Genomic DNA, 16,873 nt, shown 5'->3' with positions numbered 1-16,873 from the left:
CTAGATATAAAAATTTTTTGCTTATGAATTATTTTCTAGAACGGAAGTTTTAGATTTGATGTACTAAACTTTTCTCTTGTAAATTGTACTTTTTGTATCATGTCTAAGAAATTGTTTTCCAACTCAAGGTCATAAAGATATTTCTTTTGATACTTTATTTTTTTAGAAGTGCATGCATGTGTGTGCTTTCACATTTTAGGTCTTTATCTATAATTTATTTTTATATTTCTGTGAAGTGTGGGGATCTACATTTTATTTCCCATATTGATAGCCAGTTTTCCCACTATTGCTAGAGTTGTGCAGTCTTTCCCAGTGATTTGTAGTGACATCTTTTTTATATTTTTACTTGCCATTACCATTCAGCTCTGTTTGGGGCTCAGTTTTTCCCTGTTGATCTTATTTTTCCAACTCTGCATTGGTGTGACAAGTCTGGTAGTGCAAGCACCTTTTCCGTGTTAATTTCCCCCCAAACTTTCCTGGGTTTTGACATCTCTTTTTCTATATGGATTTTGGAATCAGTTCATGTAGTTTAAAGAATCCTGTTGAGATTTTGATCATGATCACATTAAATCTGTAGATTAATCTATAATCCACATCATGAGGGCAGGTATTCTTTTTTAAAATGTTTTTATTGATTTTAGAGAAAGAGGAAGGGAGATGGGGGGGGGAGAGACATACACACACACACACACACACACATGAATCGGCTGCCTCCTGCACACCCCCTACTGGGGATGGAGCCAGCAACCCACCACCAGGGCGAGGGCAGGTATTTTTGTCTGTTTTGTTTATTTCTTTGTCCTCAGCACTGAACAGTGCCTAGCACATGATAGGTGTTTCATAAATATTTATTGAATAACTTTTCAACATGGCATACCTTTCTGTTTAATCAGGGCTCTTTTATGTCCTTCAGTAATATTTTGTAACTTTCAGTGAAGGAGTTTATATTTTGTTAGCTTTTTAAAAGGTTCACTATAATTTTTGTAACTATTGTAACTGCTATCTTTTATTTTTTATGCATTTTAATTGGTGATTGATGGAGTTTGGGGATGTTATTAATTTTCAGATGTTGATTTTATATTTAGCAACACTGTTCAACTTTCACTTTAGGCCTAATAGTTTGTAGGCTATCTTGGATCTTCTAAATCATTAGTGCTGATTTGAAGTTCATCTAATCTCTCCGCCTAGCCTAAATAATATGTCCTCTGTTTATTTTGGACAGTGAGGAGAGATCCCAAAATTAGACAGTGGAGAGGGTAGGGGGAGGAGGGAGAAGAAAGGCCAGGAGGTCAGATAAGCCATAAACTCAATGACTAGCTTCAAAATAATCTCATGTTGGCCTAATATTATGTGATTTACATTTACTACTTCTGTTAGTTGGGACATAGCAATTCTTGTGAAGTATGCTTTGTCCCTCATATTTCTTAGTATAAAGTGATGGAAATTTTATAAAACTGGGGGCTGGGGGGAACTAGATAGGCCCAGCGACTTGAAATAACTTGCTCACAGCCACAGAGTCAGTTGCAGACTTGCAGAATGCTGGTAACCTCGTCCAGTGTCGGGCTGCCTCTGAAATTCTAGGTGAGACAGTCCACTCTCTGACCGTGACCCTCTCTCGGGTTAGCCCTTTCACTCATTTATTCCAATTCTGATCTCTTGTCCCTCTCTGACGGCTCCAGGCCTGTGACTTGTCCAGGCAGCCCCTTCCCGGGTTTGGTTAGCCTGCGTGTCAGGACCCATGGCTTTAAACATTCCCTTGTCACCAACACCCTCGCCTGACCCTCCTTAACTGTCCTCCAGAGCTCCAGCGGTCGCCTCATTGGGCTCCCCCTCTGCCCTGGGGTCTGGGACCGCGTCCTGTTCCCGCCTCCCCTCTCCACTGGGCCCTGTCCCTGCCTGGGCCCTCTCCCACTCCAGACTTCGGATGCTTTCCTCCCCCCTGATCCCTGGAAAACGATTTGGCGCGCACTTTGCAGAGATGCAGGGGCCCGGACGGGAGCTCCCGGGCTCCTTTCTTGCCTCCTGGGAACTCGGCTGCGTCCGGTTCCTCCAGCGAAAGCTGTGTCCCCCCTGCCCTCCTGGCCCTGCTGCCTCCCACCCGGGAAGCCCGCTCCTCCGCTCCCTCCGCCATCCCCAGCCTCTCCGTCTTCGGGCTGTTTCCCTCCCACCTTAGAAGGGAACACGCCACGGGACTGTCCCTCCACTGCGCCCTCCTTCAGCCCTCCCGTCCTTTCCGCCTCAGCCCTGTGCCTGCCCTTTAAGCTCCACGGCGCCGTCTGCTTGGTCGCCTGCTAACCCTCTAGAGCGGTGACGCTGGCAGTGACCTCTGCGTTGTCACACTTGGTGGGCCTGTTGGCCTGGTTTTCTTGACTTTCCGAGTCCTTGAACTTGATTTCCTGTTGGAGCTGCTCCCCGCCGCTTCCTGGGCCGTCCCTCCCTGGCTTGCCGGGCCTGTCAGACCGCCCTTCCTCGCCTTCTTTCACTGGCATCGCCTTTTCACTCACCCCGTAGACGTCGGCATTTCCTAGGACTCCGTGCGACCCTCCCATCTTCTTTCTGGGAAAGCTGCCCTTCCTCATCACTGTCACGCACGTCGTGTGACCGCTGCCTCTGAGCTGATGACTCCAGGTCAGTATCTCTCCAGAGCCGAAGATCTGCCCATCCGGCTGACCTGCTTGAAGCATCTCCGGACTGAATGAGTTACCCGCCCCTTTCTCAGAGGGGCCCTTTGAATTCTGGAGACCGAGACAGCCTTTGGATTCTGCTTTCATCCCATGGCTGGTTGGTCACCAAGCCTTGTTATCTGGGCTCCCAAACAGCTCTGAAGTCCGTCCTGTCCTCTGCACGCCTGTTCTTCCCCGAGTGCTTGTCATAAAGGGGCTAGTGCTGTAGCTTCCTGGCGAGTCTCCTTCCTTCAGACTTGTCGCTTTCAGTCCACCCAGTCTGCGTGCTGCACCCGAGTGATCTTCCCAGATGCCTATATGCGCCTCTGTGGCTTTGATCTCTGATGTCCCTCCCTTTTTGCAGGATGAAGTCCAAACTCTTCTGCACGTGATTCCAGGGCCCTCCGTGGTCCGGCCCATGTGGCCTTCCTAATCCTCACTCTCACTCTGCCAGCTCCGAGCTCTATACATAGCAAACCACTTCTCCCTTTTGGAGCACACTGATTTCATGCCTTTGTACATTTTTCTTTGGGTCTGGGATGCTCTACTTCTACCCCCACTCCTCTTTACCTATTGCTTTCCCTGTGGTCAGCATATCCATCTATCTGTTCATCATTCACCTATTCACCCATCCATCCTCCACCCATCCATCCATCCATCCATCATCCATCCATCATCCACCCACCCACCCATCCACCCATCCACCCACCCATCCACCCATCCATCCATCCATCCATCCATCCATCCATCCATCCATCATCCATCCATCATCCACCCACCCACCCATCCACCCACCCATCCACCCACCCATCCACCCACCTACCCATCCACCCATCCACCCATCCACCCACCCATCCATCCATCCATCCGCCCACCCATCCATCCATCCATCCATCCATCCACCCACCCATCCATCATCCATCCATCCATCCATCCACCCACCCACCCATCCATCCATCCATCCATCCATCCACCCACCCATCCATCCATCCATCCATCCATCCATCCATCCATCCATCCATCATCCATCCATCCACCCATCCATCCATCCATCCACCCACCCACCCATCCATCATCCACCCATCCATCCACCCATCCATCCATCCATCCATCCATCCATCCACCCACCCATCCATCCATCCATCCATCCATCATCCATCCGTCCGTCCGTCCGTCCGTCCGTCCATCCATCCAGCAAATACTGGCTGAGCAGCTGCTATACCCCAGGCCTGCCGCCCTTACCTGACCATCCCTGGCCACACCCTTCACCTCCAGAATAACTATCTTTTCCTCCTTATGATATTGTTGAAGGCGATAAGTTTGAAGGAGGGGTGCCATAAACTAGAGAGAGATTTCAGTGCCTGCGGGGGTGGTTAAATGTGCCCTTGGTACAGGTTTATTTTATCCCTCCTGGAGGCAGGTGGGCGCAGGGAAGAGGAGTGGAGGCTCAGACCGTGGAGGAGAGGGTGCCAGGAGAGCGCCGTGACTTTGGCGTCAGTATTTGGGGAGACAGGCTTCTGAGTTAAAGTGTTCAACAGTTTTCACATTCCTAAGATGTGAACTAGAAACTTACAGTAGAAGCTGTAAAAACGTCATGTGAGAAACACAAAGATGAGTCAGCCTTCACTGCCAGGCGATAAAATTCGGGAAAGGAGACGCAGGAGCCATAAGAGCACAGACTAAAGAAGCAGCAAGGCCTCGATGCTGCCATAACATGTGACCACACGGAGAGGTGTCGGGGTTTGACCTGCACCCCACTGTGTGTTGGACACATGCTCTCTTCCATTAGCCGTAAGAACATACAGTGTGGACATATTGTTTTGGCCATTGGAAGCAAACATTTTTATAATCCTATTTGAGATTAAAATTTTTCGTGTGAGCGTTAGAGGGTAATGTATGACCTCTTTTGCATGAATGCCTGATGGTGCCTGTTTCAGTGCTGCCGGGGACTTCCATGATAGGTAGAAACGCTTAGGGTGGCAGCGTAGCCAGCCATTGGGCGGTGCTCTAGACCGGAATATCAGTGACTGTATATTAATATTTATTCAATCTTTCAACAATAATTGTTGGGCATGCCTTGGCCCAACCACTGGGGACCCAGTGGGTAGCAAGGGAACAAGACCTCCCTCCTGGAGGTGCCACTGTGCCTCCCAAGTAGCTCCAGCACTGGGCGTGGGCTCCAGCCTCTTGGGAGAATGTGCCGATTTGAGATTGGAGCATGTACTTCACTTTGATGCCTGTTTCCACTCCCCCTTCCAGAAGCACTTCCTTTACAACTTGGTGAAAATAATCAGGTGGAACAATAGCATTGCCCTTCACTTACCTCCATTGACCTGGGTCAGGTTCCTGTTTATCCTGGAATCTCTAATCCAGGTTGAATATTTCCTCTGGACTTTTATAAAAACTGGGAACCTCTGAGATGTGCTCTCACCCCCATCCCCACCCTCAATCCCCAATCAACTATTCCATGGGCTGCATTTTAACAATTTTTTGTTTTCTTTTCAGAAAGTAAAAGGGGCATCTGGTGGAGCTTTACCAAAAAGGAGGAATTCCAAGATTTTTTTAGGTAATGTACATAGTTATCAGTGTGCCTAGATTTTCTGTGTGCGTGTGTTTGATGTGGAGCAATAGGCTGTTTATTGCTCTACAAGTCATGGATGAGCAGAATCAATTTAACTTGAGATGACCTGACCCCATTTCATGTTGGCCTGGTGGGGAAGGATGTCAGTATCTTAGCCAGGTTAGTGTTTTGAAGCAGTTATGCTCACAGTGGCTGCAGAGTAACTGTGATTCTACTCCGGTCTCTTTTTCACTGCTTTTAAAGAAGAGACACTTGATGTTTTCTTATTTTAACATTAACCAAACTACAGTTTGTTTGGGTTTCACCATTTTTTCCACTACTTTTATGTTCCAGAATCCCAGATTGCATTTAGTTGTCATGTTTCCTTGACCCTGTCTAATATGTGATAGTTCCTCACTCTCTTTTCATCTTTAACAGCTGTGACATGTGTGAAGCGTAGTGGCCAGTTATTCCATAGAATGTACCTCAGTTTGGGTTTGTTTGATGTGCCCAATGATATGTCTGAGGTTATGCTTTTTTGGCAAGAATACCACAGAGTGATGTGCCCTCCTCTGTGTGCATCAGGGGCAGGGGATGCCGTGTCTTCCTGCTGGTGGTGTCTACCTCATCACTTGTTGAAGGATGTCCCCTGGCTTTCTTCACTGTAAATTTACAGTGTAATTAATAGGTGTACTGGGAATGATATTCGGAGACGATGCTAATATCTTGTTTCTTCTCAAGGTTTTGCCCTCTAATTTTATCATCCATGAGTGGATCTTGCCTGCAACAGTGATTACTGTGATGTTTGACTAATAGTGATTTTCTGTCTCCCTAACTCAGAAGAACTGGCTTTGCTTATGCAAATGAGTACTGGTTTCTAATATCATGTTATCATGATCGTATGTCAGACAAAGCTTCTGATATGGTTTTTCCAGGAGAAAACATGGTTTGATAATGTTTGACCAAGCAAGTTTAAATCCCTAAATGCCTGAGATTATTGTTGGAAAGGAATTTAAAAATTGTTTGCATGTTATGATTTTATTTTGGTAAAAAAAAATCTATTCACATACACATACACGTATACAACTGTATGGAAAATAATACAATAATTAACAAATAGTAATACAAGACTAAACCCTATGTTTCGTGTACTCACAACTGTAAACCTATTTTTGCCTCACCCTGTATGTATAAATACATCTGTATGTGCACACATATCTATATATGTGTGTATGTATCTGTAAGTAAGTGTGTATGTATATATGTGTGTTTATACACACATGTATGCATATATGACTGAGCCTGGAAGAGTCTGGCAAAATATACTCCAAATTGTTAAAAGTACCTGTAATAAAAAGACATATTCAGCATTTGAAAAGTAAAGCTATTGGAAACAGAGAACTGAGTTTTCTTCCTGCTTACATTCTCACTTTTGTCCTTTAACCTTGTTTTTTTTACCCAAAGGACTTTGGGGTTTGGTTTCTTTAGTGATCATTTTGGTGGTAGATGATATTGTCAAATAACTGGTTTAAAAAATTCACCCAAAGGTAAGCACTGAGGCTGTGTGCTTCATTCTGTGTGGACTCCCCCGGGAGCACCAGCCCACTAGCTCATTTTGGTGGGACACGTCTACGGGCTGCTCTGCGTTCACTCGACAGTCCGTATCTCAGAGGACACGAGATGTGCCAAAACTCACAGCCTGGCAAAAATGTCCTATTTGGACTGTATCAGTTTCTAAAAAAATTAAATTTGTACATCGTTAGCACTCTGAGGCTTGCCCCAGGCCATTTCTCTCCATCGTGTTATACCTGATGCTTCACAGATTTATTGTAGCTACTTCTTCCCAGTAAGAATTTGGTCTTGCAAGCCCCCATTTCCAGTGCTCTCAACTGATGCTGCGGATCTTCCTGCAGCAGGCACTTTTGTCACCCTGATCACAGCTCTGTTTTCAAGTTGATGTGGCCTGTAAATTCACTACTGTGAAGGACTGTATTAGGATTACATCTGACTTATGAAACAGAAAACTTAAAATTTTGGTGACTTTAAACAAGACAGTTGTTTATTTCTCTCTTGTGTCAAGGATGTAAGGAAGCAGGCTGATGTGATAGCCTCATGGTCTATTAGAATCTAGACTCTTCCTGTGTTTCTGCTTCACTCTCCATCCTGGCCTGTGATTTCCGACCTTGTGGTTACTTCACGGTGCAGAATGGGTGCTGGAACTCAGTCATCACACCCCCATTATGGAAAGCAAGAAAACTGAAGGGGGAAAGGACAGAAGTCTGATCTCCCAATGGAGTCCCTTCTTTTTGTCAGCTTTCTCACAGACCCTCAGGCAACACTTCAGTTTCTATCTCTCTGGTCAGAACTTGGACACATGGCCACACCAGGTGCTGCACAGGAGACTGGAAAGTAAAGTCTGTTAACTGGCTTCATTAAATAAAGCCTGTTACTAAGCAAGAAGGGGAGAATGGATACCAGGAGGCAGCTAATAGCTTCTGCACAGATTCCTTCCCTAAAAGGGACATTGGGGTTGCCTCCTCATGGAAAGGAAGGGCCTCAGAACTCTCTTGCAGTCTCTCTTGTTTGTTTGAATAGAAACTACTTTTTCACTGCTGTTGAAGTGGAGTTGTGATGTCCCTTCTCTTTCACAAACAGATGTGGATGACTAATGCTTTCTCCTGGAGAGAGGCTTTTTTCCATGTTCACTTGATGACTTATGACTAATTTCTTTCCTTTGGTTCAATAGTCACATTGAAACCATTGAATCCTTCAGTTATGACCTTCAATACTGATTCTATAAGGGAAACTGAGGCCATTAGCTGGTGCTGAATGGCTTATCCCAGTCTCCTGAGCACCATCCTGCTCTTGATAGTCAAGTTACTCTTATTACATTTATGCTCATCAATGAAATCACAATTAAGGGTTCTTCCCTCAGCTCTAGTTTTTGCTGGTAATTTTTTTTTTTAAATCCTCACCAGAGGATATTTTTTCCATTGCTTTTCAGAGAGAGTGGAAGGGGGAGAGAGAGATGGAAACATCTATCTGAGAGAGACACATGGATTGGTTGCCTCCCACACATGCCCCAACAGGGCCAGGGATCGAGTCTGCAGGCCGAGGTACGTGCCCTTTACCGGAATTGAACCCAGGAACCTTCAGTCTGGGGGCTGACACCCTAACCACTGAACCAAACTGGCTAGGGCTTTTTATTTTTTTTTTAATCAACAATTACTACTATGGGTAATGTTTGAATCATTTACATTTTATACTTACTTTTGCATTTAGGATTTAAAAAATATTTTTGACTATATTATTAACATATGGACAAAGCTTAAAATTACAAAGTTATAAGAGGCTCTATAAGAAGAGTGGATTTCTTTCCTTTCCATGGTTAGTCTCCCCAGAGACAAATAGTATTTCCTATTTGTACATCCTTATATATCTCGTATGTTCTTCCAGTATATACCATGCTTTTAGACATTTTCCTGTGGGCAGTGGTGAGCCATTAACACTTTGGTTCCCAAGCTGTGCTCTGAGGCACCCTGGGGTGCTGCAGCAGATTCACAGGTGCACCTCAGGATATTTTAACTCTTCAAGGGAACACAGTGATGCTTGAACGTTGCATGAACCATTAGCTCGTGTAGTTTCATTATTAGAGTATCCAGTATTCCTTTCAGTGACTTTATCTCTTCGTGAAGCTGGTTTTTGGTGGTTTCTATGATAAAAGGCAAGTACCGTGTGAAAATAAATGTGGAATGAGAAACAGTTTGACGCAAAGATGCCCAGTGGGTGCACTCACCCTGTAAGTAAGGAATCGTGGTTATTTAAGAATGAAATAGAACATTTTTTTTCTTTTAATTTGTGTGCAGTATTTTATCAAATGGTTACTAAGTAGTTAGAACATAAATACTTATTAAGTTGTTTGGGCCTAACTACGAATTAAATAAACAGAACTACTAGGCTTGTTTTTTTCTTCTTCTTTGCTTCCTGCTGCTGTGTAAAAATTGCTGGGATGTGTGAACTGAGAAAGTGTGGGTAGCGCTGCATTAATGTTTCAAGCTAGAAAGGGACACTATTATAGGATGATAACTTACAACCATATGACAGACTGTGAATTTTGGCAATAAGCTGATATAAAACTTACTGTTCTATGAGATAGAAGGAGAGAAGAGGGGATGTAAGGGAGCCTGGGATCTTCAAAGAAATACCCCAGGACTCGGGACATGAATCTGGCTTAATCTTATGTATATTTTACAATAAAGCTACAAATGTGTATAGATGTATAAGTAAATGCTAAAGCATTTCATAAAAAAGTGCCATATCTTTGGTATGTCATAAAAATAGTGTTAGTCATATTTTTATTAAGTATCCCATCCCCCCAACATTCATCAATAAGAGTGAATGAGTTCAGGTCTTCAAAGAGCTACCTCAACCCCAGAGAGCTTAGAGCCCATTTTTTTTGGCTTTAGCCCTGGTGCTCATACTTGGTGAGAAACAGGTTGTAAACGAGAATGTTTGGAGAAAGCTCCAGGAATGGGTCTGTTCTGAAAACTCACCTGTGCCTATCATGACCAGAAGGTTCTAGTGGATTCCGCATTGCCTTCCCTTCTGAAGCCAGTCACAGAACAGGGTCTGTGCTCAAGGGCTTCCCCCCGTCCCTTCTTTTGAGGGTAAATGGCTGGTCTGATTTCACAGCACTGGGACAGCGCACTTCCAGCACATGAAGCAGAGTCAGCCTGGTCAGGCCGAGAGGATGCTGAGCTGGGATCCGAGCCCTGGTTTTCCTTAGGGATCTGGTCCTCACTGTGCTGCTTCATAGTTTAGGCAAGTTACTTCCTAGAAATGGGTGTGGTCTCAGGGATCTGAGAGGATCACTGAAGCAGTGCTGGGGAAATGCTATTTAAAAAGAAGTTGTTTTTAAACTTAGGAAAAGAGCCCATCCAGCTATTAACAATTACCAGCCACGATGGGAAGTGACTGCTGGGAGAAGTTGGGGGTGCCAGTCCTGGTCCCTAGGGCATGCTTACTCAGAAGGTTTCTCAACTAGATATTTTTGGGGTGGCGAGACTTTAATTAAAGAAATTTGGAAATTATAGATTTATTTTTAGGATTGTGGGGTCATATGTATTCAGAAGCAACCTTAGATTTGTGCCTTAAAATCAGAGCGTAGGTTACCTCTGTTGACTTTTTCTAATTTGGATTAAGATATTTGGGAAGGATCATGATCCCCTTCCATTCCATTGAATTAAAAATAAAAGTAAACTATAAACTAAGTGTTAAGAAGCCCAACAAGGTTCTGCCTTTTTGGAGGTTGTTGTTCGTGACAGCAGTCTTGGTTCTTTTAAAACACACATCAGTTACCAATTAAAAAAAGTCCCCAAACCATAGCAACCCCTTTGATCTCTTGCTTTGCTGTTGTCCCTAGCCTGGTGGGTTTTTAACTTCTTAAAGTCTCCTCTCACGGACATTTACTGTGTGTGGTGTGCTGGGCTCTGTGCAGGGGCTGGGGACTTAGAGGGTGAGTGCGACCTGATTCCTGCTTTACAGCTTAGTCTAGAAGCATTCAAAGCTCATATCTTCTCCACTGTCAGATCACGTGGCAGACCCCCACAGGATGCTGTGATCTTCATGAAACTTATTCCAGGATTGCTTTGGAGCTGGGGCAGCTGAAGGGAAGGGAAGGCACTTTTGATCATGATGTCAACAGTGTAGAGAAGGTGGTGATGGTGGTGATGGAGGTGATGGCAGTTACTATCTGTGGGGTCTCTAAGCTCTGCCAGATCCTGTACTAGGTGCCTTAAAACCTCACCTTGTTAATCCCCTCAACAGTCTCGTGGAGTAGATAATATCCATCGCTTACTCGTGAGGAAAATGAACTTGGCAAGAACTTGCTCAGCGTTACATAGCTAGTAAATGTCAGGGTAGGACTTTCTTGGACTCAGTTTATCATTGTTTTTGGCCAGGTAAGATTTGAATTAGCGTTAAGTGAGTATGTTTTCTGTGGAAAAGAGACACCTACAGAATATGTTATATAAGCCGACTCTATACATAAAAAAAAAAGACTTGTATTTTGGTTACTTAAAATTGTTATAAACAGTAGAATAAAGGAAAATTTAAAAATAGAGAAAAGTTTATCCACTCACAATTTTCATTTGTTCGGATTTCCTTCCAGTTCTGGTCCATGAGCATAACTTCTACAAAGTTGTCTTTACAAGGAAAATGATTTTGTATTTTTAGCATTGACATAGCGTAGACATTTTCATATTTCTACCTACTCTAAATAAATATCGTTTGAATAATAGTCTGTTGGGTTGAACACGATCCTCATTGGACATTTAGGTTTTCTTTTTTTTATTTTAGATATTGGGGCATTCAAATTTTATAACACAGAATGTCTGTCTTTGAATCATTTCCTTGAAATAAATGCCTTTAGTTCTTAAACTCGGCATCTTCTCTAATATTGTTTTTTTTGAAACAAACCTCTTATAGCTATCTAACAATGTTTTTGTTTATTTTGGCATTTCTGAGTCTTGTCATTTAGGATCCTTCATTAAAATGTTTGGACTGTATTTTAGTTATGTCTCATTTTCTACTTAAAACTGCCCCATCTGAGAATTCAAGAGCAGAGCTGTACATAGAAAGATACAGGGTCTTTAGTTGGAGGCGAACAGCGGGTAATAACAGAATCTAGGTCCTTTGGTTGTCAGCTGGCTGCTTTATCCAGTAAAATAGCTTTCTCCTATGTACAGAGCCTGTGTGCGTACCTGTTTCTGTGTGGCTTTGTGAGTGGAATGTGGCTCAGTAGCTCTTTGTCACCATAGTTCCAAACATTTAAATATACAGACATGACCTGGGGTGCTGGAGTCGTGTGCACACGAGGCTGAAATGTCCATGTATATTTGGTGATGAGACATTTCCTGAGCCTTCACCTAACCTTTGCCAGAGATTAGCCAAGCAAAGAGGCGATGACTTACCGACACAGTCTAGAGGACCTTGTCTCTCTTACTGAAAATTCTTCACCGCCCCAGGGTGACAGGACTGTTTACATTATGGAGTTTCCCCCTCTGGTGTCCTGTCCAGTGTCTCAGCAGCGCGCAGAGGGGGAGGGCCAGTGAGAGGGGAAGAGAGGGAGAGCGGGAAATCGAGATTTTATTTTTCAATAATAGCTACTATTATTGATGACCTACTCTGTGCCAGGTCTCTTGTCTGCAGTTCTTTCTTTATTCCCCATATAAAGTGTGTGAGATAAGTGTCACTATCTCCATTCTACAAATGAGGCAACTAAGGTTTAGAGAATTTGTGACTTGCCCAAAGTAACATTACGTTTTGGAGCCAGATAAAGCCTAGGTTTATCTCCTCAGAAACCCATGTACTTCTTCCCTACTCCAGTGTTGGGGAAAACATTCCAACCCATTCTTGTGAAATCAGGAGGCAGGTACCCGACAAGTCATAATGAACCTTCTGGTTCCATTTTCACTGGGAAGCGTCTGCTGTGACTCCGTCTCCTTTGTCCCCCGCCCCTTGTAAGCAAGTAGTTGTAACTCAGGGCAGACGGAAGGGCCTTTCGCTCCTGGCGTGGGGCAGACGGCGGCCGTGTCCGCCGAGGGAGCCGTACCTGTCCGGCCCCTGTCTGTCCTCCCTGTGCGTGTCCGGCCCCTGTCTGTCCTCCCTGTGCGTGTCCGGCCTCTGTCTGTCCTCCCTGTGCGTGTCCGGCCTCTGTCTGTCCTCCCTGTGCGTGTCCGGCCTCCCCAGTGAGTGCTGCCTTGGTGCGGAATGTTCTTTCTTCACGTCTTGTTCTTTGTTTTTGTTTTCTCCTCAGATCTAGATACTGATGACGATTTAAATAGCGACGATTATGAATATGAAGATGAAGCCAAACTCGTTATATTCCCAGAGCACTATGAAATAGCACTGCCAAATATTGAGGAGTTACCTGCCCTGGTCAGTGAGTGTGCACGGCTGCTAGCTAGATGCGCGTGACTCTCTGTGTCAGGTGTGTGTGTGCCGTGTGCGTGCCCTGGGGGGGTGGATGAGAGGGGACGAGAGGCGTGAGCTCGGCCCCAGCGGATTGCTGCTGCTCCGGGGAGAGGGCCCGCGGGCTGCGGTCCGGGAGCCTCGCCCCGACGCCCGCGCTGTGCTGGCCGGGCTCTGCTCTCCCTGCGCTGCCCCCTCGGGGGCTGGCTTCTCGCTGCCTGGGACTCGGCCTGCGGCTTCCGTTGCGCAGACGGCCCGCGCTCTGCGGGGCTGAGGCCGAGGGCCTGTCCCCCGATCAGAGGGACGGCTGTGTTTTTCTCCGTCTGCGTGTTGCCTTCCACGTTAGGATTTTGTTTGCGCTGAAGCACAGGAGTTCCACGGCGGAAACAGCAGCCCGATGATAAAAGTAACCAGCTGTTCCCACCCGCGGGTCTGCATCGCCCGGTGGCCATGCGACCCGGCTTCGCAGTGCTCCTCACGAGGGCCAGATTACTGTCTAGGTTTTAGACTTTAGATTTAGGGGTGAGCCTTTTCTCTCTTCCTTTCCCTTCCTTCCTGTGGAGTCACTTTCACCTTCCTGAACAACTTCAAGGCGGGGGTGGCGGCGGCCGGATCGCCAGGCCCTGTGTTACTGCGATTCTTGATTCTCGATTCTCGATTCTCGATTCTCGAATCCTGGAAGCGGGCACGAGTTCCTGCCGGGGCCGACCCATTTTCCTGCTCTTCCCTCCTTTCCTGTATTGTCTCTGCCACTCCACCCTTCTTGCCTCTGTTCTCTTCCCTTTCTTTTCCTCTTTTCCACTCTGTGTGCACCCTGAGTTCTCAGAGCCTGGCTACAGATAGCAGCGGGGTCAAGGGTCAGAGGTCAGGGTCAATTTGAGAGCAAACATGCCAGTTCATTTTTCCCCTTCTCAAACTCTTCCAGGACCAGAGCCAGGCCGTTAGGTCCCTGAGTCTTCAGGGCTTTGTGTGACCCTGTCTACAGCCACCTGCTCACCTGCCCCGGTCAAGAGGGGACGTGTGCTTGGGGTTGTCATGTCATTAGGGGCCGGGTTTCTGCCATTCCACCTGTGGCTCCTGACTGACTTTATAGCTAAATATATGACCATAGAAATGAAAGTTTTCTCTATTTAGGTATTGTAGTTCTTTCCTCTAATTATGACATTTAACATATCTTTTTAGTGCTAAGTGCACACCTTTGGCAAGGCATGCACGATTCCCCGTGTTGACTCGTGGCTGTGACCAAGGATAACACACGGGAGTAGACAAATGGTCTTGCCTCTTCCCACTACCTGGAATTATATGCTACAGCTTATATATCTTTGCCATACTGAGAGTTCTTATTGCCCTTGTCTAATGTAACTGTCTGCCATCAGAAAAGAAGTAAAGAAGCACATTGTGAGTGACTGTCACGAGAAAGGATTTTCCTCTCCATTCACTTATGAAGGGAAAGTCTTCATGTGAAAAAGTTAATAGAAAAGTCTCTAAATACTTTAAATTATTCCTATATTCAGAACATAATTTGAAATAGGAATCCTTTTATTTAAAAGTGCAGTGACATAAAAATCTGAATCCAGCAGTAGTTTAATAGAGTCTTTTAGAATTAAGAAATACTTTAAGAATTAAAAAAGAAGAGAGAATTATTTAGAAGAGACGCTTGAAAGAAAAGCCTGGATTTATCTGATGGTAACTGATAGGATTTATCTATATACTACATTTTCTTTAATGCTTTTGCTACACTTTGGTGTTTAAAAGTCTCATTTAAAGCTTTTAAATAACAAAGTTATTGAGTTAAAAAAATCACTCAACCAGTTCATTCTTCCTTCATCTCTTGAGCTTCTCAGCACTGGAAAGATTCAGTTTCAGATAAGTTACTCTATGAATCCTACCAAAAAGTTAAACCACCTCTTAGCAATGCAGGTTCACAGAGGCATAGCATTTGGGGCTCAGTGAGGATTTTATAATCTGGAATCCAGTACCTCACTTTAGACATCGGGAACCCAGCAGTGGTGTGCTTGTACATGGTTAGACCCAGCTCCCTGGGGGACAGGCCTGCTTTGTACAGGTTGCTGGTTTTGGTGGTATGAGTACTGCCACCATGGCTGATTCAGGCTAACAACGAGATGTCACTGAGGGCAGGGTTGGGAAGAGACACACAGTTACATGTAACATAGGTGTAAATAACCTCAAGAGAACACAGATACTAGTAAAGTATAGTACAACCATTACAAAGTATTTCAAATCTTTGCTACCTTTAAGAAATATAGTTTATTTAATGGTAAGTTTATATAATTTAATTTTTAACAATGGCTGTGTTGAACAACCATCTTAAAGAATTTCTTAATGTTTAACAGTTGAATCTGTGAGCCCATTTGAGCTGGTTCCAGCGCCCCACTGAACTTGAGGCCCATGGAGACTTGGGATGGAGCCAGGACTAGTAACAAGGTCTCTCACTTCACTCCCGATGATAAATCCAGGGAGAGAATTCACAGTATAATTACAGGATGATCTATCCTGATCTTCAGGGATTTTAGATGATCTGAAAACACTAGATCAGTGTTTTTTAGTGGCCCAGAATTTAAGGACATTTTGTTGAGTGTCACAAAGATAAGAAATATTATTCAAAGATAAGAAATATTATATCCAAACCTTAATAAAAAACACTGTGCATTGCAGACCAGAACACTTAAAGATCTAGTGGGGTAGAGAAAATTCAGATGAGGACTGTGAGGGGCTTGATGAAAACTGTGAAACAAGAAAGGGGTTATAATAACAAACCAGACTAAAAAGGTGAGGATGGGTAGACAGAAGTGCAGAGGCAGCTTTAAAAAGCCCATAAAATCAGGAAAGGGCTGGAAGTGAACTCAGCCCTGTTCTCTAGGGCTGGGCCTGGAAGCGGGGGTAAGAGATGAATTTTGATAATTGAAAGGAAAGGGTAATTATATAGCAGCGTTTGTGATGAGAGATGAATGAGAGTATCTTTTTAAAAAGGGTTTAAAATTAGATTTATGGATGCCTGATCTGTGATGGAGTTAAAGCTTCTTGAAGGCAGGGACCTTTTCCATATTCCTGGCAGTGTGTCATCAGCTGGTAGTGTTCAGTATAACCTGGGAGAGTTTTAAGCTGGGAAGGATAGGATCTGATATCCACAGCAGATCACTCGGGCTGCTGCAGGAAGGAGACCGTAAGGGGCTGCCGTGTGGCCATCCAGGTGAGCTGTGATGGTGTTGGAACTGAGATGGTGTGTCGAAATTGAGAAGAGGTGGGTTCCCAAAAGGTTTTGGATGTAGGACTGATAGGAATTGCCCATTGGCGGGATGGGGGTGGGATGGCAGCTGAGGGAACGTCCTCCATTGTCTTTTAATCAATTCTGGGATCAATCAGTGCTACCCAGGGGAAAACATTCTGCATGAAGTTCGGCTAATTGTGCAGGATGTTGGTGATGTAGAATACATATTTTTGTTTAAAATTTTTATTTTTAACAATTCAGTGGCTTTTATTATATTCAGAGTTGGGCATCCATCACCACTATCTCATTCTAGAATATTCTTATTACCCCACAGTCATCACCTCTCAAACTCTCCCCCCCTCTCCCCCCAGGTCTCTGCCAATCACTGATCTACTTCCTGTCTCTATGAACTTGCTTATTCTGGATATTTCATATAAATGGAATTATGCA

General features: G+C 44.7%; 1 protein-coding gene across 2 annotated transcripts in view; it reads left to right on the top strand.

Annotated features, from left to right (window-relative positions):
* Positions 1-16,873, top strand: part of USP13 (ubiquitin specific peptidase 13) — an 89,309-nt gene that overhangs the window by 20,143 nt on the left and 52,293 nt on the right. For both annotated transcript variants that reach the window (XM_087818295.1, XM_087818296.1), the window contains exons 3-4: positions 5,169-5,229; positions 13,040-13,161. In XM_087818295.1, coding sequence (XP_087674421.1) covers positions 5,169-5,229; positions 13,040-13,161 — 183 coding nt within the window. The remainder of the gene's footprint in view (positions 1-5,168; positions 5,230-13,039; positions 13,162-16,873) is intronic.

This window comes from Miniopterus natalensis, chromosome 6 (genome assembly GCF_054644295.1).
Source record: "Miniopterus natalensis isolate mMinNat1 chromosome 6, mMinNat1.hap1, whole genome shotgun sequence".
NCBI lineage: Eukaryota > Metazoa > Chordata > Mammalia > Chiroptera > Miniopteridae > Miniopterus > Miniopterus natalensis.
Note: the sequence above shows the minus strand (reverse complement) of the source record. Positions and strands in the feature narration are given on the sequence as shown.